The sequence below is a fragment of the Aquarana catesbeiana genome, linkage group LG03 (assembly GCF_042186555.1).
Source record: "Aquarana catesbeiana isolate 2022-GZ linkage group LG03, ASM4218655v1, whole genome shotgun sequence".
Classification (NCBI taxonomy): Eukaryota; Metazoa; Chordata; class Amphibia; order Anura; family Ranidae; genus Aquarana; species Aquarana catesbeiana.
This window is the reverse complement of record NC_133326.1, coordinates 574,389,599-574,412,920: the sequence shown is the minus strand read 5'-3', so window position 1 is coordinate 574,412,920 and position 23,322 is coordinate 574,389,599. Positions and strand designations below refer to the sequence as shown.

At 44.8% G+C, this 23,322-nt stretch overlaps 1 protein-coding gene across 5 annotated transcripts in view; it reads right to left on the bottom strand.

Moving 5' to 3' along the window:
- The window catches only part of PHF21B (PHD finger protein 21B), a 213,015-nt gene that overhangs the window by 113,992 nt on the left and 75,701 nt on the right, over positions 1-23,322 (bottom strand). For 3 of the 5 annotated variants that reach the window (XM_073621923.1, XM_073621926.1, XM_073621925.1), the window contains exon 2: positions 13,361-13,645. In XM_073621923.1, coding sequence (XP_073478024.1) covers positions 13,361-13,645 — 285 coding nt within the window. Of the gene's footprint in view, positions 1-13,360; positions 13,646-16,030; positions 16,139-23,322 lie in introns of those variants that run through there. The other 2 variants (XM_073621927.1, XM_073621924.1) reach the window with 2 other exon arrangements.

The following is a 23,322-nucleotide window of genomic DNA, read 5'->3' as shown; positions in this document are numbered from 1 at the left end:
ATGTTTTTTTCCCGCCATAAAAAAAATCACGTTTGAAAAATTACCGCGCAAATACAGTATGACATAAAAATTTGCAATGACCGCCATTTTATTCCCTAGGGTGTCTGCTAAAAATGTTTTGGGGTTCTGAGTAATTTTCTAGCAAAATAAATTATGATTTTTACGTGTAGGAGAGAAGTGTCAGAATTTGCATGGTAAGGAAGTGGTTAAAGCAGAGCTCCAGTCATTTTTGTGTTTATTAAAAGTCAGCAGCTACAAAAAGTGTAGCTGCTGACGTTTAATAAACACACACTCACCTGTCCCACCATCCAAGGATGCAGTCGCCCTAAGCCTTGCTTCTCTCCCTTGCCTCTCCGTGGCGCCAGTATTGCAAGGTAGGGCACCCGGCTTTGACAGCTGGCGGCTTTACAGCCGGGTGTGCATTCCGCATGCGCGAGTTGCGCAGCGCCTCCCCATTGGTCGGGACCTGTGACATGTCCCAGAAGATTGCAAGGAGGGAGAGGAGAAATCCCGCTCTAGCCGCCTAGGTGGCTCAAGCGGAAGTGGGAGCAGGTACCTGTCAAAATAGGGGGAGTGCTTAAAGCGGAACTTCACCCTTTGGGTAGAGCTCCGCTTTAAGTGTACATGCGATTCTAATGACACCCGCAGAAAAGTATAAAAAAAAAAGATTTCAGTTACAACTTGTCAAGTACACAGACTATCTGTCTTCAGAGATTTGTCCAGCCCTGATAGTAAGCATATATTAGCCTATTGCAATAAACTGATCACTTTGGGCTCATTAACACCAGCCCTGTTGGGCTGAGTTAGGCAGCATTGTCCAACGCAATCCCAACACAAAGACAAGTGGGTCACATTTGTATGCACTGCGTTGCATAGGGATGAATAAAGTGTCGCTCTTTCACATTTCAATCAAGTAAAAAAGTAAATGGGCTGTTGTCTGACAAAGGGTGCAGCCATTGAAAGCCAAACAGTGGCATGGAACAGTTCATGTGATCAGACTGATATGGCACCTATGGTGCTCGCCTCCTCATGATATATCCTGACACTCCTGTGCAGGTCTACACTTGAAACATGATGAAAGTTCAAAAGTAGATTGTAACATTTGTTAATTACCAATTCCATTTAATTAAATCGTCTTGTTCCACGCACAATTTTATATTCGAACAATCTGCTCAGAAACGCTTGTGCCGGATTTTGTATTTGGCAGAGCCTGAAAAATATGGAACTGATGATCCACGGCCAATACGTTAATCTTGGAGCTGTGCTTTGCATCCACAATCCATCTCTGCTCCACTAAATCATTTAGCTAGTTGGGATGTCAACCCTTTACATTTCCCTGATACTCTCCAACAAGGGCAGCTCTGCTGGAGCCACAAACATGAGGATAAGAAAAGTCATCCATGTGAAAGGGCGTTCAAAGGAAGACAACTGTAAATAAAGAGGACCCATAACAAATCATCAAAAGACCTTCCACAACAGTGTCACTGCAGCACACTCACTGCTTTCATATCAATCTGTCAGGGGTGCCTTATGGGCCATACAAAGGATCAGAAAATCATGCGAAAAATACCGCTTTCTAAGCAATCGTACCATAATCTGATTGTTAGTACACAGCTTTCGAGAACTGATCATGACATTTCATCTGATATTATCCGATGGGACAAGCACGAACATTTTTTTCACACGATACCAGATCATACAATTTTCATTTAATCAGCACAGTTGTTGTTCAAAAATACAATAGAAATACATTACATCACCGTAATGTGCAGCGCAGCTAGTAATTTTAGGTGTATAAAGGTGGCCATACACTATACAATCTGATTGTACAATCTCCTTTAGATCTGCCATCAATTATGTAGTGCAAGGGCCTGCCTGATTGGATACAGAGTGATTGAATAGATAGGTTTCCTCCTATTATATAAATTTGGTAAATCTAAAGGAGATTGTACATTCAGATTGTATGGCCACCTTTATACACCTAAAATTACTAGTTGTACTTTCAGTGCGATTAATTGTTAACACACCAAACACAGAAACATCCATTTAAACGGGCGGCCCTATTCGTGTCTCAGGAAAAACGAGACACAAAACGTTCGCTCCAACCATGCTAGATGTGAATGGGGCCTGAAAGTGACATTGAGGCAAAAACACGAGAACCATGAGGCTCCATTCACATCTGTGCATTTCCTTGCACTTCAGAAATGCGCTGCACCAAAAATCGCAGTAAAAAACGCACCAATCTCCGCTCTAAAAAAAGTTTTGAAGCTTCTTTGGGGCGATTGTTGTGTGTAGGGAAGCCCATTCAGGTGGATGGGCTCCCCTATGTGTGATGGGTGAAAATGCTCCAAAACGCCTCCTCCTCGCTAAAAAAAAAAATAACGAAAGTGTGGGAATGCGAGTTCCCGCTATGCATAGATGTGAACGGTGTGTGACAGCTGAGTGTTTCTGTCCACTTCCTTCTATGTACTTGTATAAAGATGGCCATACACTATGCAATCTAATTGTGTATTTAGACCCCTTTCACACTGGAGGTGTTTTTCAGGTGCTTTAGCGCTAAAAATAGCGCCTGGAAAAAGCCTCAGCTGCAATCCCAGTGTGAAAGTCCGAGTGCTTTCACACTGGGGTGCTGTGCTGGCAGGACATCAAAAAAAGTCCTGCAAGCAGCTTCTTTGCAGCGCTGTAGGAACAGTGTATACACCTCTCCTAAAGCGCCTCTACCCATTGAAATCAATAGGAAGCGCCACCGACCCGCTGGCAAATCACCGCTGCAGCGGCGCTTTGTGGGCGGTTCTAAACCTTTTTCGGCCTCGCTAGCAGCTTAAAAGCGCTGCAAAAACAACGGTAAAGTGCCGCTAAAAATAGCAACGCTTTACAGCTGATGCCCAGACGCTAGCTGTGTAAAAGTGCCCTTAGGCCCCTTTCACACTGGGGCAGTGTGTGCGTCGGCGGTAAAACGCCACCATTTTTAACGGCGCTTTACTGCCAATTTCGCAGTGCCGCTTGCGGGCGAGAAAGGATTAAAGCCACCGCAAAGTGCTTCTGCGGCAGCGCTATGCCAGCGGTATAGCCGTGCTGACCCACTGATTTCAATGGGCAGGACCGGCGAAGAAGCGGTGTATACACCGCTCCAAAGATGCTGCTAGCAGGACTTTTTTTACCGTCCTCCAGCACACCGCTCCATTGTGAAAACCCCGAGGGCTTTCACATTGGAGACACAACAGAAGCTCTTTCAGGGCGCTTTGCAGGCACTATTTTTAGTGCTGTAGCCCCTGAAAAGCGCCCCAGCGTGAAAGGGGTCTTAGTGAGAAGGGTGATCACTGATTGGTTGCATTTAATTTAAAAAACATGCAGCTGGGAGTGGGAGAATAGATGATGCAGAGTGTGTGCTAATGAGGTCAGCTGGTCAACTCCTTCCTGTACCATAACCTAAAGTCTGTAAGGACGTAAGACAGAACAATGGATACCTTTGGAATCATGGATGGAGGACAGTAAGGTATGTGTCTGTAGATTTTATGGAAAGCTTTGATATTTTTGCAAAAAAAAAAGTACATGAATGCGATATTGTTGCATAGGGGGGCTGGAATTTAGAAAACGTAGCCTTTAAGCCATTGTCCCATAGTTATATGTTCTGCTACAGCTAACAGTTAGACATAGTTAACATTTCAAACAGGACCTAATACGGAAGCCTCCTCACTTCCCAACAAGTGTTTAGAGTGCATTTACACTTTTTGCTGCAGTGCAAGTTAAAAAAAAAACAAAAAACATGTTCCTGTATCTTTATTTAACCACTTCAATACCAGGCACTTAGAAACCTTCCTGCCCAGGCCAATTTCCAGCTTTCAGCGCTATCGCAATTTGAATGACAATTGCACGGTCATGCTATGCTGTACCCAAACACATTTTTTTATCATTTTGTTCCCACAAACAGAGCTTTCTTTTGGTGGTATTTGATCACCTCTGCAATTTTTATTTTTTGAGCAACAAATAAAAAAAGACCGAAAATTTTGAAAAAAACCCCAAGTTTTTCTTTGTTTCTGTTACTTTTTTTGTAAATAAGTACATTTTCTTCTTAAATGACAGGCACTGATATGGCTGCACTGATGGGCACCGATGAGGTGGCACCAATGAAGTGGCACTGATGAGGTGGCACTGACGGGCACTGATGATGGGCACTGATAGGCGGCACTGATGGGCACTGATAGGTGGCACTGGTATGCGGCACTGATGGGCACTCATAGGCGGCACTGATGGGTACTTATGGGTGGCACTGATGGGTACTTATGGGTGGCACTCACAGGTGGCACGGATGGGCACTGATAGGTGGGCACTGATGGGCGGCACTGATGGACACTGATGGTTGGCACTGATGACACTGATGGGTGGCATTGCTGGGCATCCCTGTTTTGTAATGTGCCACAGAGGTGCCAGTCAGTGCCCATTTGTGGCCACTGATTGGCATATTTTGGGCATATTTTTTCACATGTGGATGGCCATGGGGGATGTACCTGGCCATCCACATGCTGGCGGATTCCCTGGTGGTCCTGGGGATCTTCCCTGGTGGTCTAGTGTGGGCATCTAAAGGGGGGCTGTGCTGATAAACAATCAGCAAACATTCACCCTGTCAGGAGAGCCGCCGATCGGCTCTCCTCTACTCGCGTCCCCTAAGTCACACCCCTAAGTGAAAACGTCCAAAGTGTCAATATTTTGTGTGGCCATCATTATTTTCCAGCACTGCCTTAACCCTCTTGGGCATGGAGTTCACCAGAGCTTCACAGGTTGCCACTGGAGTCCTCTTCCACTCCTCCATGATGACATCACAGAGCTGGTGGATGTTAGAGACCTTGCGCTCCTCCACCTTCCTTGAGAGAATGCCCCACAGATGCTCAATAGGGTTTAGGTCTGGAGACATGCTTGGCCAGTCCATCACCTTTACCTCAGCTTCTTTAGCAAGGCAGTGGTCGTCTTGGGGATGTGTTTGGGGTCGTCATCATGTTGAAATACTGCCCTGCGGCCCAGTCTCTGAAGGGAGGAGATCATGCTCTGCTTCAGTATGTCACAGTACATGTTGGCATTCATGGTTCCCTCAATGAACTGTAGTTCCCCAGTGCCGTCAGCACTCATGCAGCCCCAGTCCATGACACTCCCACCACCATGCTTGACTGTAGGCAAGACACACTTGTATTTGTACTCCTCACCTGGCTTCCGCCACACACACTTGACACCATCTGAACCAAATAAGTTTATCTTGATCTCCTTAGACCACAGGACATGGTTCCAGTAATTCATGCCTTTAGTTTGCTTGTCTTCAGCAAACTGTTTGCGGGCTTTCTTGTGCATCATCAAGGAGCTTCCTTCTGGGACCACAGCCATGCAGACCAATTGGATGCAGCGTGCGGCGTATGGTCTGAGCACTGACAGACTGACCCCCCACCCCTTCAACCTCTGCAGCAATGCTGGCAGCACTCATATGTCTATTTACGAAAGACAACTTCTGAATATGACGCTGAGCACGTGCTTCTTGGCCAACCATGGCGAGGCCTGTTCTGAGGGGAACCTGTCCTGTTAAACCGCTGTATGGTCTTGGCCACCATGCTGCAGCTCAGTTTCAGGGTCTTGGCAATCTCCTTATAGCCTAGGCCATCTTTATGAAGAGCAACAATTATTTTTTTCGGATCCTCAGAGAGTTCTTTGCTATGAGGTGCCATGTTGAACTTCCAGTGACCAGTATGCCGCATTCACATCTGAGACCTTGTAACACTAAAGAGTCACATGACACCGGGGAGGGAAAATTGGGCCCAATTTGGACAATTTCACTTAGGGGTGTACTCACTTTTGTTGCTAGTGGTTTAGACATTAATGGCTGTGTTTGTTGGGGACAGCAAATGTACACTGTTATACAAGCTGTACACTCACTATTGTAGCAAAGTGTCATTTCTTAAGTGTTGTCACATGAAAAGATATAATAAAATATTTACAAAAATGTGAGGGGTGTACTAACTTATTTGTGAGATACTGTGTAATATATATATGTGTGTGTGTGAGTGTGTGTGTGTGTGTGTGTGTGTAAAGCGCTGAGTAAATTGACAGTGCTATATAAGTACCTGTAATAAACAAATAAATCATGTATAAAACACACCCCAAACATGCTGCATTGAAACTGCATTGCATGAAAAATGCAGGGATCTGAATGTAGCCTCAATGAAATGTTCAGATCCTGCTGCATCTCTCTGGCTTTACTCACATATAAGATGAGCCAAATGCTGACAGCTTGATGGCCTATTTGCACGATCCAATTATTGATGCAGCAAAAATCTTGCAATCTGCTGCATGAAAATACATGTCAAGTAGAGATCCCATTCTTTCCATGTGGCTGATTTACATCTATTCTCTGCAGCTTAGTGTGAAAGACAAAAAGGAAACTATGGGCCCAATCACGCTTACACATATGCATTACCATTGCTGCTGCATGAATAAGGGAACAGTGTAAATCCAGCCTAAGTCACTCAGGCCCTTTTTAGAATAAACTGCTCTTGTTTAGCATTGTAACACAAACACCTTTATCTGTGTTGAAAACAGAGGACAATGCAGTATGTGCATAAGCATGTAGGGCAGGGGTGCCCAACCGCTGGCTCGCTGGCCACATGTGGCCTGCTGCACCCTCTGATGTGGCCCACTACCTCCTGTTCTGGGATGGCGGGTCGGCAAGCCCAGATCATGGGTTCCCGACCCGCCATGCCCATGCATCTGTGTGAAGAATGGAGCCGGTGCTAGAGGAAGCAGCCGGCTCCTGTCACACTGATGCACAGGGATGGTGGGACGGGAACCAGCCAGCAGTAGCCACCAGCAGTACCAGCCAGCAGTAGCCACCAGCCATACCCCCCTGGGGGACAGCAGCAGCCAGCGATACCTACAGGAACCCTGAGGAAGTAGTGAAGGTTGAGGTCAGTTGAGGTGCAGGTACCGCAGTGCATCAGTGTGAAAGCAGCCTAAAGCCTCGTACACACGGTACGAATGTTGGCCAAACGAGCGTCTGATTTTTGTCAAAAGGGAGTGTGCCAGGATCTTGTCTTGCATACTAATGGTACACAATTGTCGTGCCACAAACATGAACGTAGTGACGTACTACAAGGAATTTCAGCTCTTGAGTTCCACCCTTTGGGCCCCTTATGCTAATTTTGTGTTTGGTGAGCACTGATTCCGAGCATGCGTGTTTGTACTTTCAACTTTTGTGTGATGGATTTGTGTACCGACCATATGAAAATCTGATGTCAAACCGTTGTCCACCGAAAATTTACTAGCCTGTCATCCAACATTTATTGATGGAAAATTGGACAATAATTGTCAAAAGGAGCGTACAAACGGTAAGATTTTATGACAACAGTCTGTCAACAAACAATCCCCTGCAAACAATCGTACCGTGTGTACGAGGCTTTAGGCCCCTTTCACATGATCGGCCCGAATGAGTCCGCCTGTCTCCATTCACCTCTACAGAGAGGCAGATGTAAATGGACTTGTTTCCGTTTACACCCACCTATCTCCAATCCGACCCAAAAAGAAAGAAAAACAGAAGAGGATCCGTCCCCTTCTGTCTGGGCGGATCGGATCAGAGAGCCCATAGAGTAGAGTGGGCTGTGTCCGTGTCGGCTCTGCATATGCAGAGTGGACACAGACCTGTCATCTGCCCGCTTCACTCATTGTGGCCCACAACAAGTTACCATGTCGCTAAAGTGGCCCTTGCTCCTCAAAAGGTTGGGCACCCTTGATGTAGGGGAAGATAATATTTACATGTGACTCCTTATGAAATCTGATGTAACTGAAGGAAAATATTCATGCAGTGTTTAGGGGTCATTGGAACGAGGCCAAAAATTTTATTCAGAATGAAAAATTCCATCTCAGAATAATTATAACATTATTGACCTGTATAAAAGATAAGTGCACTTTCACCCAGACCACCAGAAGGCTAATATTCTTTACATACCAGCACAAACCCCACCCACCCTCCGCTCATCCCCATCCCCATCTTATTCCCTGCAAAGATGCTCGTCCCCTTTCAGAGATGAAAACATTGCGCCAAGCACGATAACTAGGGATTTCTACTGATGGAAAGGTTACACTTGATTATTGCAGTACACACTTGAACTTTTGCAGCACTGTGCTTTTGTATGAAAGTGCACTTATCCTTTTAGAGCCCTTAGTAACAGGTAAAAAAAACAAGCAAGCACCTAGACACAATCCTTGCTAGCAACATATAGGAATACCACCGATAGCACAGCATTTTACATGTACAAGAACTACCATCTCCAGCAAAAATAAATGACATGCATTGTCCACTGAAAATTGTACACTTCAGTGTAATGTATTAAAGAGCTCCAAATTCTTGTAATCGGTCCATGTAGGTCAGATTATACAATCAATACAGTCCAGTGTTGCCTGGGATCACAATTTCACTCTGCAGAAGTCCATCGTAATTATATCCTTTAAGTACCAGATGGGGAAAACTACTAGTACTAACTAAGCATATAATAGCCGAAATAAGCACAAATCATGATCATAATAGACTAAGTTTTTTTCTGAAAGGCTTAGAAAGAATAACTCCAATTAGGTAGGAGTATAATGAAGAGATATCACACTTTCCTTTCTATAGCTGACCGACTGTGAATATATAATATGACCTCTAGTGGTGGCATGCAATGTAAACGCTCAGCTCATTGTTACTACCACACAAAGCGCGAGGATAATTACTAACGTGTCAATAGGAGAACAAAATTAACAAATGCAACATGATAAGACATTTAAAGAAACGCAAAACAGAAACTGAAAAACCCAGTGTAAAGAATGATGAAGATAGCTCATAAACACTCATTTACTAAAACTATTTGTTCAATTACCTCTGTGAATGAACAGTGATGAGGCTAAATGATATACAGTATCTCACAAAAGTGATTACACCCCTCACATTTTTGTAAATATTTTATTCTATCTTTTCATGTGACAACACTGAAAAAATTACACTTTGCTACAATGTAAAGTGGTGAGTGTACTCACTTTTGTTTCCAGTGGTTTAGACATTAATGGTTGTGTGTTGAGTTATTTTGAAGGGACAGCAAATTTACACTGTTATACAAGCTGTACACTCACTACTTTACATTGTAGCAAAGTGTCATTTCTTCAGTGTTGTCACATGAAAAGATATAATAAAATATTTACAAAAATGTGAGGGGTGTACTCACTTTTCTGAGATACTGTAGTTATTTCCCCAATGACTGGCCGTGAAGTCCGTGCTACAGATAGGGGGCGCTTCATTGTGTGATCTCTCGTAAGCCACATCCTTGGGACCTTTCCCTGGGACTGGAGGCTGTAGCGGTGGTGTCATGGGATCTCTAGGGTAAAACGAACAGGCAATCCTTTGTTTTTAAGAGGACCTCTCTTACAGAAAGACTCTCGCATAGGACACTCATCATTGGCAGATTGACCTTTGAAGAAGACCTGGAACTTATAGGTCGAAACGCGTCAGGTCCACATCTCTGATACTGTCAATATACACACAATATCGTTATGAAAATGTGCCTATATTGCATGTGCTGAGTGTCATTAGATTGTAAACACTCTGTATTGGAGCTCATTTTTTTTTAACCCATGTGTTTAAGCTATTTTTGTTTAATAAAATTTATTTTTACATACATTGGCCTACCACCTTCCTTTGTGCTGCCTAAAAACCCCACTGGGGAACTCTTTTCTCTTTTTTTGTCTTGATCAATAGGGGTGAGCAGCACTCCCTCCCCTCCCCCGTGTCTATCCTTTTTCTTTGGAGAATGCTGTAGGTAAAACTGTGGGCTTAAAGGTTTAGAAACAAGGACTTGAAGTCAGTTGCGGTTTCTTACACTGTACTCGCAATACAAGATTAGCAGCTTACCATTGTCTTCATTTTATTTAATAAAACTGCATGAAGGCAAATAATGATTTCCTACTAATGGAAACCATTTAGATAAAACATTTTTACTGCTTGTTGCAGCAAGACATATTAAAGAGCATTCTAATTGGTTGCGAAGGGTTAATTAGCTTTACTTTTTAGCTTATTAAAGCCTAGGTTTACTTAAAAAAAAAAAAAAAAAAAAAAAGGAATAAGCAATTAGCATGAGGTAAAGACTTACATTACATGCAAAAATCTTCCTCCCGATGCCCCACCTCCACAATCTTCTGGTGCAGCGTGGGTTAAAAGAACTAAGGGAGTCATCACATGCACTCATCAAGAGTGCCCAACTATGCCTGCCCAGCATTCATAGAAGCAGTACTATAGCTTCTATAAACAAGAAACAATCAATGAATGGAGGACAGGTGGATGATTGAAAAGTCCGCAGCTTCCATTCATAGACATTGCTTCATTCATAGGAGCTGTAGTACGGCTTCTATTAATAGAGGAGCTGGGCGGAAAGTGCAGGTATAGTCAGTCTCTTCTAATGATGAGTACCTGCCACAGCTCCCTTATTTCTATTAACTTCTGAGGCACCAGAACATACCAACGGTGGGGGTTGGTCATTGGAGGAGGAAGATTTCTGCTAAGCAAGGACACAGCAGCACAATAGGCACATCTCACTAAAGGTAAGTAACGTCCCTAGAGCTTAACCACCCCCCACCTTTTTTTTTTTTTTTTAAGTGGTTAATGTATTCTATGTGAATTCTGTGTGAATGCATTCTATGCATGAAGGTAAAAAAACCTTTTGCCCCATGGTGATCCAGCAATGTGCGCGGAAGCCTCAGCTCTCCAAGGACTCTCTCTCCTCATTGGCTGAGACGGCAGTGGGCGCCATTGGCTCCTGCTGCTGTCAATCACATGCAGTGAGCCAATGCGGAGAGAGAGGGGGCTGGGCTGACCTGCAGCTCTTTGTGTGAATGGACACACAGAGCCTCGGCTCTGGATCGACCCTACTTGGGTGCCTCCATTGCAAGCTGCTTGCTCTGGGGGCACCCGGAAGGATGGAGGGGCCAGGAGCACCAGCGGGGGACACGAGAAGAGGAGGTTGTCCAGTTTAGTTATTGTCCAGTTTAGTTATTATCAAATAACTAAATTGGACAATACTTTTAAAGCTGAACTCCATGTATGGTTTTTATTACATAGTTACACTGTTGCAACTTTGTCCATGCTGGGACAATGTAACTATGCAATATAAACAATACATGGAGTTCAGCTGTAAGGATTTTGCCTCCGGGAAAAACTGAGATAAAGCCCAGCTCCATGATGAGAAAAGAAAAAAAGCCTGCCCTCCCAGCGCAACAACCCCCCCCCCACCCCCCCCGCCGGCCCTTCAAGGATCAAATGCAAGAGATCTCATTTATTCACTTGTTATCTGTGGCCTTGACTATTGCAACTCCCTCCTCATAGGCTTGCCTCTAATCAGACTATCGCACCACCTTCAGTCTATCATGAATGCTGCTGCCCGACCTCACCAACCGCTCTGTGTCCGCTACCCATCTCTGCCAATCCCCCCACTGGCTTCCACCCAATGAAAACAAAATTCAAAATATTAACAACAACATACAAAACAATTTACAACTCTGTCCCGAGCTACATCACCAGTCTTGTCTCAATATGTCACCCAAACCGTCCTCTCCACTTCTCCCAAGACCTCCTGCTCTCAAGCTCTCTTGTCTCCTCCTCCCATGCTCTTCTTCAGAGTCTCTCTCATCCTCTGGAACTCAATATGTCTGGCCATCTCCTACTTTGGCCACTTTTAGGCAATCTCTGAAAACTCATCTCTTTAGGGAAGCCTATCCTGCCTTGAGTTAATTAATTTAATTTTTTATTACTCATCAGTTCTTCCCCCACAGGTATTACCATTTGTTCCATTTGCCCCCCCCCCCCATTAGATTGTAATTTCTCAGGAGAAGGGTCCTCCTAACCCTCTGAATTTCTATTTTTGCTGTATTGCCTCCCTACATATTTTAAAGCACAGTGCAAACTGTTGGGGCTATATAAATCCTGTATAGTAGTAATCTCTCGAGGGAGAGGAAGAGGCTTTATTACTTACTGTATTGCTCACTCCAGCACTCTCCTTTTCTTGATGCTCTGGGCGGCAGTCTTTCTGCGTCATGATGTACATACAATGTAGGGCTATTAGTCCTACATTGTATATGGGGAGGTAAGCACGCATCTGAGGGCGTCTTGGAGAGGAAGCTTCAGGGGACCAGTAGCATAGAAGGAGGGAGTCTGTCGGCATATGGAATAATGTTTTCAACCTAGACTAGGTTCCCATTGAAGCGATTTGACATATCAAATCGCGTGCCAAATCGGTGGCTATTGCCGTCAATGGCACCGTCCGAATTGGTGCGAAGCCGCACCGATTCCCAAAAGTAGGTTCTGTACTACATTTGGCGACTTCGGGGTGAGATTTGTTTAGACATCTGTGCAGGAACCCACACAAATGTCTCTGAAATCGCCCCCAAAGTCGGACTGACATGCAGGAATGAATTCCTGCCGTCAGTGTGAACCTAGGCAAAATGAGAATGTAAACCATGTAGTATAGGGTGGGACCGATTGCAAAGATTGTTTTCTTGCACCCAGAGTTGGGATTTACCCCTTTCCCGCCCAGGCCCAGCCACCCTTTAACTGGGATATTACCTCCGGAGGGTCAGGAAGGTCGGCGTGATCACGTAACCACTGTGATTGGCTGTGATTACTTGAGACTAGGAACTGTCTTTGACAGCTTGGTCTCTGTGCTGGGAGTGCGCAGTGAGTACACTTGTGGTATGTGGGCATTAAAGCCACTTGTTTTCCTGCTGCACATATGTGCTGCATGCGCGGCCAGAGGTAAGGGTTCTGTGGATGTAGGTTTTTAAATAATTTATCTTTTTCTACTGGGTGGTTGAACTTGATGGGCATGTGACCGTTATCAACCTCACCAAATATGTAATTATCACTATTATTAATAATGGTATCAAAGCGGTTTCCCAGAAACATTATATTTAAAATACAACAAAGCACTTAAAAACAATCATATAAAACTTAAAAATAAATAAATAAACTTTTAAATGAACAGATTTATCTTTGGATGCAATCTACTGCTGTGAAGGTTCTTCAAAAAGTTTCCATACTTTTTTTTTTAAACCAAATAAATATAAAAAAAGTGTGAAAACTTTTTGAAGACCCCTCATATTTTTTTTAAAACTTTCTTAACTGCAGAACTATTCATTAAAACAAAAGCTGTTAACTCAGTGGAGCAAATCAACTGTAGAAACACTTCTTATAGTTTTCACCTTAACAAGCACTTTAGATGAAATATGGAAACTTTGGAAAGAAAATAAAAAAACAATCAAGTGCAAAGCACAGTTGGTGTAACTTTTAAAAATCAGTTCAACTTACCTGTGCATGGGGCATCTCTGACACTCTTCTCGCTGCCATGTTTAAGGTTCCTCCCACCAGTTTGCTGGTTGTCTGTAAGTTAATGGGGGCAGTCTGTGGGGGTTCTGCACTGTTTGCCGAGGCTGCTGAAGCCGTCGCCGTCTTCTGTCCATTTAAGTGTGCAGTCACCATAGTGACGGGGGCTTTGGCCGGAACCACAGAGATGGCAATGCCCTGACTGCTTGGTGCCTTGATAAGTGGGATCGGTTTGGCACTCCCCACAGGACAGCTCCGGACCGCCAGCTTCTGCCAGGCAAAGAAACAGAAGAGAGAAAGAAAGTGGTTAGTGTAACCTGCCACAGACACAAACCCAGCACCCTCCTACTTGTCTCTAGGCACCTCCTTCTACACCACCTACTAGAGCAATCACAGGGACAAAGGGGCACTGCTGCAAAGATTCAGCGTGCACCATCTGGCTCCATTAGTTGCATTAAGATTCCATGCTCAGAACAGAGAAGAACTGATTCAGACAGCTTGTCCTGCACAGAAGCAAACAGAGAGCCACGTCGTACAACAGCATGCGTCCTCCTGATGAAATGGCTCCAACCGGGCAAATTTAGGTGGCGATTCTGATTTTCGTACATGTATTTCGCTGTATTTATTGCTAACTACAAGAGGCTCTGTTCCTGCTGCGCTGCCTGTGGAGATCATGCGATACACAACCAGGAATACACATCTCCCTGTGGTCTCATTGATTGGGGAAAATAATGGATGTTTGTTTTTTCTATTCCTTCACTGTTTTTTTTTTTTTTTCTTTCCTTTCAAGCTAGGTAAAAAAATCAAAACCAAAATACGCGGCTATTACAAAGCACTTGAAAAGGTTCATTTGACATTTTGGGAAGAAATCTACTGCAGCATCTAGCATTCTGCTAAAACCTTTGCTGTGTAAATTTAATAAGGGATTATCCACGGTGCAAAAAAAGGCATTTAAAATTCATCTATCTGTTTGCTTTGTTACCAGCATGGAAGAATGTTATTACTGAATGTAAACCAAGCAAAATTAATTTATTGGCTGGCAATGCAAAGTTACAGAACGAAGCTTGGGAAATAACTGATAGAAAAAAATGATTTAAAATATCACCCTACAAGTCATTTTTGCATCTGATGAGGTAGTGCGGTTTAATAATCAAATCATTTTTTCCTATATTGTTCTCTTATGCCGGCACAGGCTGTTGAAGTGTTTATTGTGAGTGCTAGGAATGTAGTATATGTTGCCATGTGGGGACTGCAGACACTCTGGGATGTGTAAGCAACCATAACTGGTAGACTGGGGACAGGACAGGAAACCATGGCAATGAGCAGAATTTAAGCATTTCCCACTGGGTGTAATGGATACTTCAAAAGCCTGCAGAGACATTACAGAACAAAACCGGTAACAAATGCTTTTTACTAATTTTATCATCTCACTATGCCTACCTTTACTCACGCTACTCCTTACAGCCTCTAAATTGTCAGTCAGCCCTGGTTCACACTGACTGCGGGAATGAAATAGTGCGAGTTCAGCTGAACTCGCCTGATTTCATTCCTGCATGTCAGTCCCGACTTTGGGGGCGATTTCAGATATCTGTGCGGGTTTCTGCACGGATGTCCATGGAAATCGCACCCCGAAATCGCCAAAAGTAGTACAGAAACGACTTTTGGGAATCAGTGCGGCGCCGCACCGATTCGGACGCTGCCATTGCCGCCGGTTTAGCATGCGATTTAACATGTCAAATCACATCAATGTGAACCAGGGCTAAAGTAGAATTAGACTTTAAATCGCATTAAGTTGGGCTTCTGAGAAACACTAAAACAAGCCTTTAGTCATTACAGATGCCTCTGCTGATAGAGAAACTGCTATATTTTGGTGTAACTAGTATGAATTATTCAGCCTGTGCTCTCACTGTACATTCATATCTGTGATATTTTTTCTTTCCTCAATGGACGACGCAAAGAATCCAGATGTCTTTTTTCCCTCGTACAGCAGAGCGATACATACATTTCATCAGTGCTGTGCACCGTGCATATTATTCAAGCAGTGCAGAGCAGCAGGAGGCTAGCACGCTTGATTACACTCCGCCTGACCGCAATCTTTCCTGGACCCAAGTCGTAATTTAGGAATTGTACAAAATTACAAATGTGTTCTTTAAACTGTGATACATAAAACAAGTAATCACCAGACGTTCCTATTCCCACTTGATTAACACACAAATAGCGAAAGGATGACAACCAGAAAAAAAACAGGTGATAAAACATTAGTCATTTCAAGATAAAACAAACATTGGCGCCCTAGTAACACTAGATTACAATCAGATGTGTAAAAAAGTACAATTAAAAGGGATAGTCCACCTAAATGATTTTTTTTTTAGTTTCTAGTTGATATCAGAGGGAAACCAGCCAACAGTTTCTTACGGGGTGAGAACTTGACTTCCCATGTTCTTCCTGTAGGTCCAATCTAGATGGGTGGAGGTGATACTCAGTCCCCAATAGTATGCACACAACAAAAAACAAAATTGCCCATGGGACTTTTAAAGAGCACACCACAGGTAAAATGGATAAATGAACACACACTTAAAAACAACATGTAATACAGAGAAAATAAAACATATTAGATATCAACATATTAGTAAATTTTGCATTCATATCATAGACCTTTCCATAGGACCTGGGTGTGTCATACAGATGACTGTCAGTAGTCTAGGATGGCTGTGCTAGGTCTCAGCGCGTTTTGCGAGAGGAGTCTTGCTTCTTAGGGAGAAGCACAGGTATCAGCTGGCAGCTTTATGGGATGAGCCATCGTGGCTCCTCCCCTTTCTTCTCATGCAAGCCGATTGGTGGATTTCCACCATGAGGACACTGTGCGGGCAGGGCTGACACCATTGTCTGGCTATTTAGCCCAGAACATGGTTGGGGTACAGTGCAGCCTGCCAGGTTACTGGTCACCATCAGCTAGATTTGTTTCCCTCACAGGGTAAGTCCTTTTATGTGTGAAGGTCCTAGATACCAGCTCGACCCTCCTTGAGGAGGTCTAGTTGGTCTCGTTTGAGTCTTCTTTATGGTTTTTGTTTTTATTTGGCTTTTTTGGCTGTTTGGTTGTTTCCATCTTCGTTTGGCTTGTACTCTCGGTATCCATCACTGAAATTCACACATAGACTCACATTGTTTTTAAATGTGTGTTAAACAAAAAAAAATAGTCTACTTTCACACTGAGGCGCTTTACAGGCACTACAGCGGTAAAAATAGCGCCTGTAAAGAGCCTCTCCTGTCTCTCCAATGTGAAAGCCCGAGTGTTTTCACACTGGAGCCATGCGCTTGTGGCACAGTAAAAAAAGTCCTGCAAGCAGCATCTTTGCAGCACTGTATACACCGCTCCTAAAGCGCCCCTGCCCATTGAAATCAATGGGGCAGCGCCGCCAAACTGCTGGCAAAGGTGGTTTTAACCCTTTTTCGGACGCTAGCGGGGGTTAAAGACAGCAAAAAAAGACAGTAAAGCGCCGCTAAAAATAGCGCCGCTTTACCGCCGACGCCCGCAGCCCCAGTGTGAAAGTACATTTTACCCGAGGTGTGCTCTTTAAAAGTCCCATGGGCAATTTTCTTTTTGTTGCGTGAACTACCTAGACAATCTCTTTATGCTATATCCAGTGACAGTGCTAGATGTTTCCACCCATGCTATAGTATGAGCCAAAACTAAGGCCCCTTTCATACTGGGGCGGTAGGGGGCGTCGGCGGTAAAACAGCGCTATTTTTAGCGCTGTTTTACTGCGGTATTCGGCCACTAGGGGTGCGGTTTTAACCCCCCGCTGGCTGCCGAAAAAGGGTTAAAACCACTCGTACAGCGCGGCTATAGCCGCGGTATTACCGCGGTATAGCCGCGCTGTCCCATTGATTTCAATGGGCAGGAGCGGTGAAGGAGCGGTGAATACACCGCTCCTTCACCGCTCCAAAGATGCAGCTCGCAGGACTTTTTTTACCGTCCTGCCAGCGCACAACTTCAGTGTGAAAGCCCTCGGGCTTTCACACTGAACAAACAGCGGAGGCTGTTTAGGGGTGGTTTGCAGGCGGTATTTTTAGCGCAATAACGCCTGCAAACCGCCCCAGTGTGAAAGGGGCCTAATAGCATTGTTAAAGTAGAGCTGTTTAAAAAAAATTCTCTGCTGCAGCACCTAATTATAAGACCCCTTTCACACTGGGGCATTTTTCAGGCGCTTTAGTGTTAAAAAAAAGCGCCTGTAAAGCACCTGAAAGAAGCCTCACCTACAATCCGAATGTGAAAGCCCGAGTGCTTCACACTGAGACTTCTTTCACACTGGGGCGTTTTTCAGGTGCTTTAGCTTTAAAAAAAGTGCCTGAAAGAAGCCTCATCTGCAATCCCAATGTGAAAGCCCGAGTGCTTTCACACTGGGGCACTGGGCTGGCAGGGCGTCAAAAAAAGTCCTGCAAGCACGAAATATTTGCAGCGATTTCGTGTTTTTGCCACTGGGCTGGGTGCACCGATGGCCCGAGCCCTTTCACACTGCCAGCACCCGAAAAACGCCTGAAAAACGCCCCAGTGTGAAAAGGGTCTTAAGCGGCACTTTACCAACGTTTTTTGGGCGCTGGCAGTGTGAAAGGGCTCGGGCTTTCACATTGGTATTGCAGATGAGGCTTCTTTCAGGCGCTTTAGAGCCCTTGCACACTGGGGCGGTTTGCAGGCGCTATTGCGCTAATAATAGCGCCTGCAAACCGCCCCGAAAGTGCCGCTGCATGTATTCCTGTGTGAAAGCCCCGAGGGCTTGCACACTGGAGCGATGCGCTGGCAGGACGGTAATAAAAGTCCTGCTAGCAGCATCTTCGGAGCGGTGAAGGAGCGGTGTGTAAATCAATGGGACGGCGCGGCTATACCGCCGGCAATGCGCCTCTGCAGAGGCGCTTTGCGGTGGTTTTTAACCCTTTCTCGGCCGCTAGCGGGGGTAAAACCGCCCCGCTAGCGGCCGCATACCGATGGTAAAACGCCGCTATTAATAGCGGCGTTTTACCGCCGACGCCGCCCCAGTGTGCAAGGGCTCTTACAGGTGCTTTTTTTAACGCTAAAGCGCCCGAAAAACGCCCCAGTGTGAAAAGGGTCTAAGTATGAAGCTTTTCACACGGGCTTTCCAATCAGGTCTGCCTGTCAGTTTTTCAGATGGACCTGATCGGACACTCCATTCACCCCGATGGAGCGGCGGATGTCAACGGTGACATGTGCGCTGACACCCACTGCTATCTGATCTGATCCTGTCCGCCAAATCCAAGCAGATGGTGACCCTATTTTCCATCCATCTGGTGGCTCGGATTGGATGAAAATAGACAGGTGGTTCCTTTTCATACGATCTCCGCATAGAGGAGAACAGGACTCTGACAGTTCCATCTCAGCACAGTGAGGGGAGACGGACCTGTCATCTGCCTGCTCAGCGGGGATCATAAAATTGATCCCCGCAGAGCAAGCGGAGTCCATCAAATGGACAAGCCCATGTGAAAGGGGCCCTATCTCAGCACTTTTCACTTAGACCTCGTTCACACCAATGCGATTTGTAATGCGATTTCACAGTTCCAAATGGCATGACAAGTTGCACCCCATTGTCGGCAGTAGAACCGTTCAAATCTCCGTGACTCATGTCGCAGCGACTATGGAGGTTCCTGCACTACTTTTTCTGATTTCATTGCGACTTGCAAAGACTTCTTTTAAAACTGGAGTTGCAAATCACACTGATCTGTGGTTTTGAAATCGCTCGGAAGTAGCACGATTTCAAAGCTGCACAGGTGTGAACCAGGGCTTAGGCTGGCCATAGTTAGGGCTCTTTCACACGGGGCGGATCAGTGATGATCCGCCCCGTGAACACCCGCTGGCTCAGCGGAGATCGCTCCGCCGATCCCCGCTGAGCAGAAAGATGACAGGTCGTTCGCTGCACGCTGTGCAGCTACGGACCTGTCAGAGCGCCGCTCTCCCCTATGGGGGATCGGATGATGACGGACCGTAGTGTCCGTCGTCACCCGATCCGATCCGAAAACGGATGGAAAAGTAGTTTTTTCCTCCGTTACACTTTTCGGATCGGAGCAGCGTCGGATGTCAGCGGACATGTCACCGCTGACATCCGACGCTCCATAGGGATACATGTATGTCCGTTTTTCATCCGAAAACGGAAGGATGAAAAACGGACATACGGATCCCCCGTGTGAAAGAGCCCTAAGTTGTCTTTTTTTGTTTTGTTTATTCAGAGTGAAAGAAAACTAACAGATTTCTCCAGCCACACAAAGGTGGCGGACCTCCCACCTGGATATTGTATTCTGGCAGTGGCACCCACAGCTGTCAGAATACAATAATTAGCAACTGCAGCTGATTGTCTCCAGCTGCTGATCATCTTAAAATATTCTGACATATCCATTAATACTCTTTCACACTGATGGTAATGCTTACTGCCCCAGGGTGGATTGCTTTCTTATTTTTTTAAAGTGTTTGGCTCACGGTTGGGGTATGGCCCCAATGTTCACTGGATGAGTTTGACAGGTGGTCCCAAACTAAAGCATTGCGGAAATAGCATTGGTAGAGCCCTGTCAAGCTATAATGTTCAGGTGGGTGCTGGGGGGAGGGGGGTTAAACTACAGTTCATCCACCTGTTTTTACAGCCGCACGTGTGAAAAAGCCCTTACACAGAATTTGATTATATAACCAACCTCTGTCAAGCAATGGATGACACAACCTGATCAAAAAGCACTGGGGCAGGCAGAATTTCCATTAGTGTATGGACAGCTTAAAGTGATTGTAAAGTCTAAAAAAAAAAAAACACCTCTTCTCAGGTCCCTCTTCGCTGCTCCTGGCCCCTCCCTCCTATCAATTGCCCCCACAGCAAGCAGCTTGCTATGGGGGCACCCGAGCTGAAGCTCTGTGTGTCCATTCAGACACAGAGCTGCAGTTCGACCCCCCCCCCCTCTCTCTCCTGACTGGTTAACTCACTTTGACTGACAGGAGCGGGAGCCAATGGTGCCGATGCTGTGTCTCAGCCAATCAGGAGGGAGAGTCCCAGGACGGGCGAGGGACTCAAGGCCATTGCTCGATAGAGATGGAGCTCAGTTAAGTATTAGGTGAGCTGCGCCACACAGAAAGCTTTTTATCTTAATGCATAGAATACATTAGGATAAAAAAACCCTCCTGCCACCCTCATGTAGGCTTTGCCTGCTTGCACTACAGTGAATGATAAAACAGGGTTCTGCCTCTATTCACTGTCACTACTGATTCACCAGCCTTTAGCTTGTCAATCAGCGCCTGGCCACTCCTAGTCCTGCCCACTACTTTCTGGATTTACAGCACTTCCTCTGTTGCTCAAACCCTCCCATTGTGAGCTGCAGTGTCTGGGAGGGAGAGAGGGTGAGACACAATTGAAGGAAGATTTGTCAGTCAAGGAAGGTACAGGAAAGTTTTTTCCATAATGTATAAAGTTCATAAATCACATACTAGCTGGATTTGATATTTGTTTAGCATTTAATTGTACTTTGCTATTGTGAAGGAGGTTATATCAGATTGCTGTCCTAGGATGTTTTAAAACAAAAAAAAACAAAAAAACACATTACTTGTGAAGCACAAGGATCATCACCCCAGTCTCTCAGATCCTCTAAAACGCCCTACACTGTCTGCTATGCGGATCAAGGCAACTCAAAGCAGAGGGTGTGAATGAGCCCTAAGAGAAACTGGATCATACATGTATGTCTGACTGCCCTCCAAACTAGATGGTGAGCATTAGACCTGTGCTTGTGTCCATTAGTGTTCTAACTAAAATGGTAGCTTGCATTTGGCCTTCCCTAGTAATCACAACTTGGTCAGTGTATTGAAGCTCGCATCATTCGTGTTGGTCAAATTGATGCATGCAGAATTCAATTATCGCAGTTTCAATATAAAAAATTACGCAGTTATGTATACAGATTTGTAATGGCCACTGGGAACCAAAAAATTTAGAGCTGATATTTCACCACTAAAGGGCCAAAGTAATCTAAGAAGCCAGCCTATGATACAAAAACCAAAATACCACAATATGGAATGTAAAAAAAAAAGAAAACGAGAAAGCTAGCAAGCAAGCATACTCATAAACATTCTCTAGTCTTATCAAGTGAATTAAGAATGTATTAGTTTCATGTACTACTCCATTCATTTGGTAATAAATTGCCACTTGAAATGCATATGTAGGCAATCACACAGACGTGTTTGCTTATACAAGCCTGTAATTAAGATAAGACAAACGATCAAACACAAAGCAGATAGCGACATGCAACAATGTAAGCATACAAAGGCAAAGCCCACTTCATTTTGAGTGCAATGGCAAAGTGACAGGTCGCAAATTTTATTTGTGTTTTTCTTTACAAAACTGCTAAATGCTCCTTCATTAAAAAAAAAAAAAAATGCATGCATTAAGGTCTCATTCACATATTGCTTTTTGGGATCACAGCAGAATCACTGCGATTTTGCCCGCAATCTCAAAATGTGCTACAACTGCAAAACGCAGGTTCAGGTGCCATTATTTTCAATGACACCTAAAAAGCAGTGCGGTATTGCCACAATTGCTGTGTGATTTATCACGCGGCAATTAGCACTGCATGAAGTTTGTCGTCAAAAAGAAGCTCCTGCTCCTTTCTGGGCAAGCTTCAAGCAATGTTATTTGCTGCGCAATAAATCGTGTGACAATCAAGGCTAAACTGCACCGTATTTTAGGTGCCATTGAAAATAATGGCACCTAAACCTGCTTTTTGCAATTATAGTTTGTTTTGAGATTGTGGGCAAAATCGCAGCGATTGTGCCGTGATGCCAAAATGCCAAGTGTGAAAGGAGCCTAAAAAAACAATAAAATCATTAAGAGTGTAATGCAAGCAATAAGTACATTTGTTCAATAAACAAGTAATGTCACAGGAAACATAAAGGCTTGGTTCACGCCTATGCGTGTGGCTGCAGGTATCACAGCGATTCCCGCACCCGCAGTGAAAACGTGCTGACCATGCGATCTCCCTGTGGGTCATGTTTTGAAAAAAGCGCATGCACGTTTTTCTGCGGGGAACGCAGCACGGCAGCCCAATGAAATGAATGAGCGCCCGTGCTTGTAGTTTTATATATACTGTTTATCCACTTAACATTAAAGTGATACTAAAGTCTCATTTTATTTTCCTTTAAAAAATAACAAACATGTTATACTTACCTGCCCTGTGCTGTGGTTTTGCACAGAGCAGCCCCAATCCTTCTCTTCCATCGCCAGTTCTCGTGGCTCCTGCCAAGTGCCCCCACAGCAAGCAGCTTGCTATGGGGGCAACCGAGCCAAGCCACAGCTCTGTGTGTTCATTCAGACATGGAGCCACAGTATAGCCCCACCCCCCTCTTTCTCCTGATTAGTTAGCTGACTTTGATTGACAGCAGTGGGATCCAATGGCATCGCTGCTGAGTCTCAGCCAATCAGGAGGGAGAGTCCCGGGAGGCCGAGGCACTCGTCGACATTGCTGGATAGAGATGGAGCTCAGTTAAGTATTAGGGGGGCTGCGCCACACAGAAGGCTTTTTATCTTGATGCATACAATGCATTAGGCTCAATTCACATCTATGCATGTTGCTTTTGAGCATTTCTGCAGTGTTTTTTGCTGTGCTTTCCACGTTTTTGCCACGATTTGCGTTTTTTTTTTTTTTTTTTTTACACTGTAAAACTATATAGCTGGTTGCTAAGGAGGGGCCGCAGCATCCTTAACAATCGATGAGCCATCAGCTGTCAGCGGGCTTCCCTGCTGACAGCTGAATATAAAAAAAACAATTGCCGGCTAAAAAGAAATCATGAAAAAAAAAAAAACAGCGTAGGTCCCCCCCCCCTCCACGATCCATACCAGGCCCTTGGGTATTTGGAGGAGACACCCCCCCCCCCCCACCAAATAAAAAAAAAAAAAAAATGGCGTGGGGTCCCACCC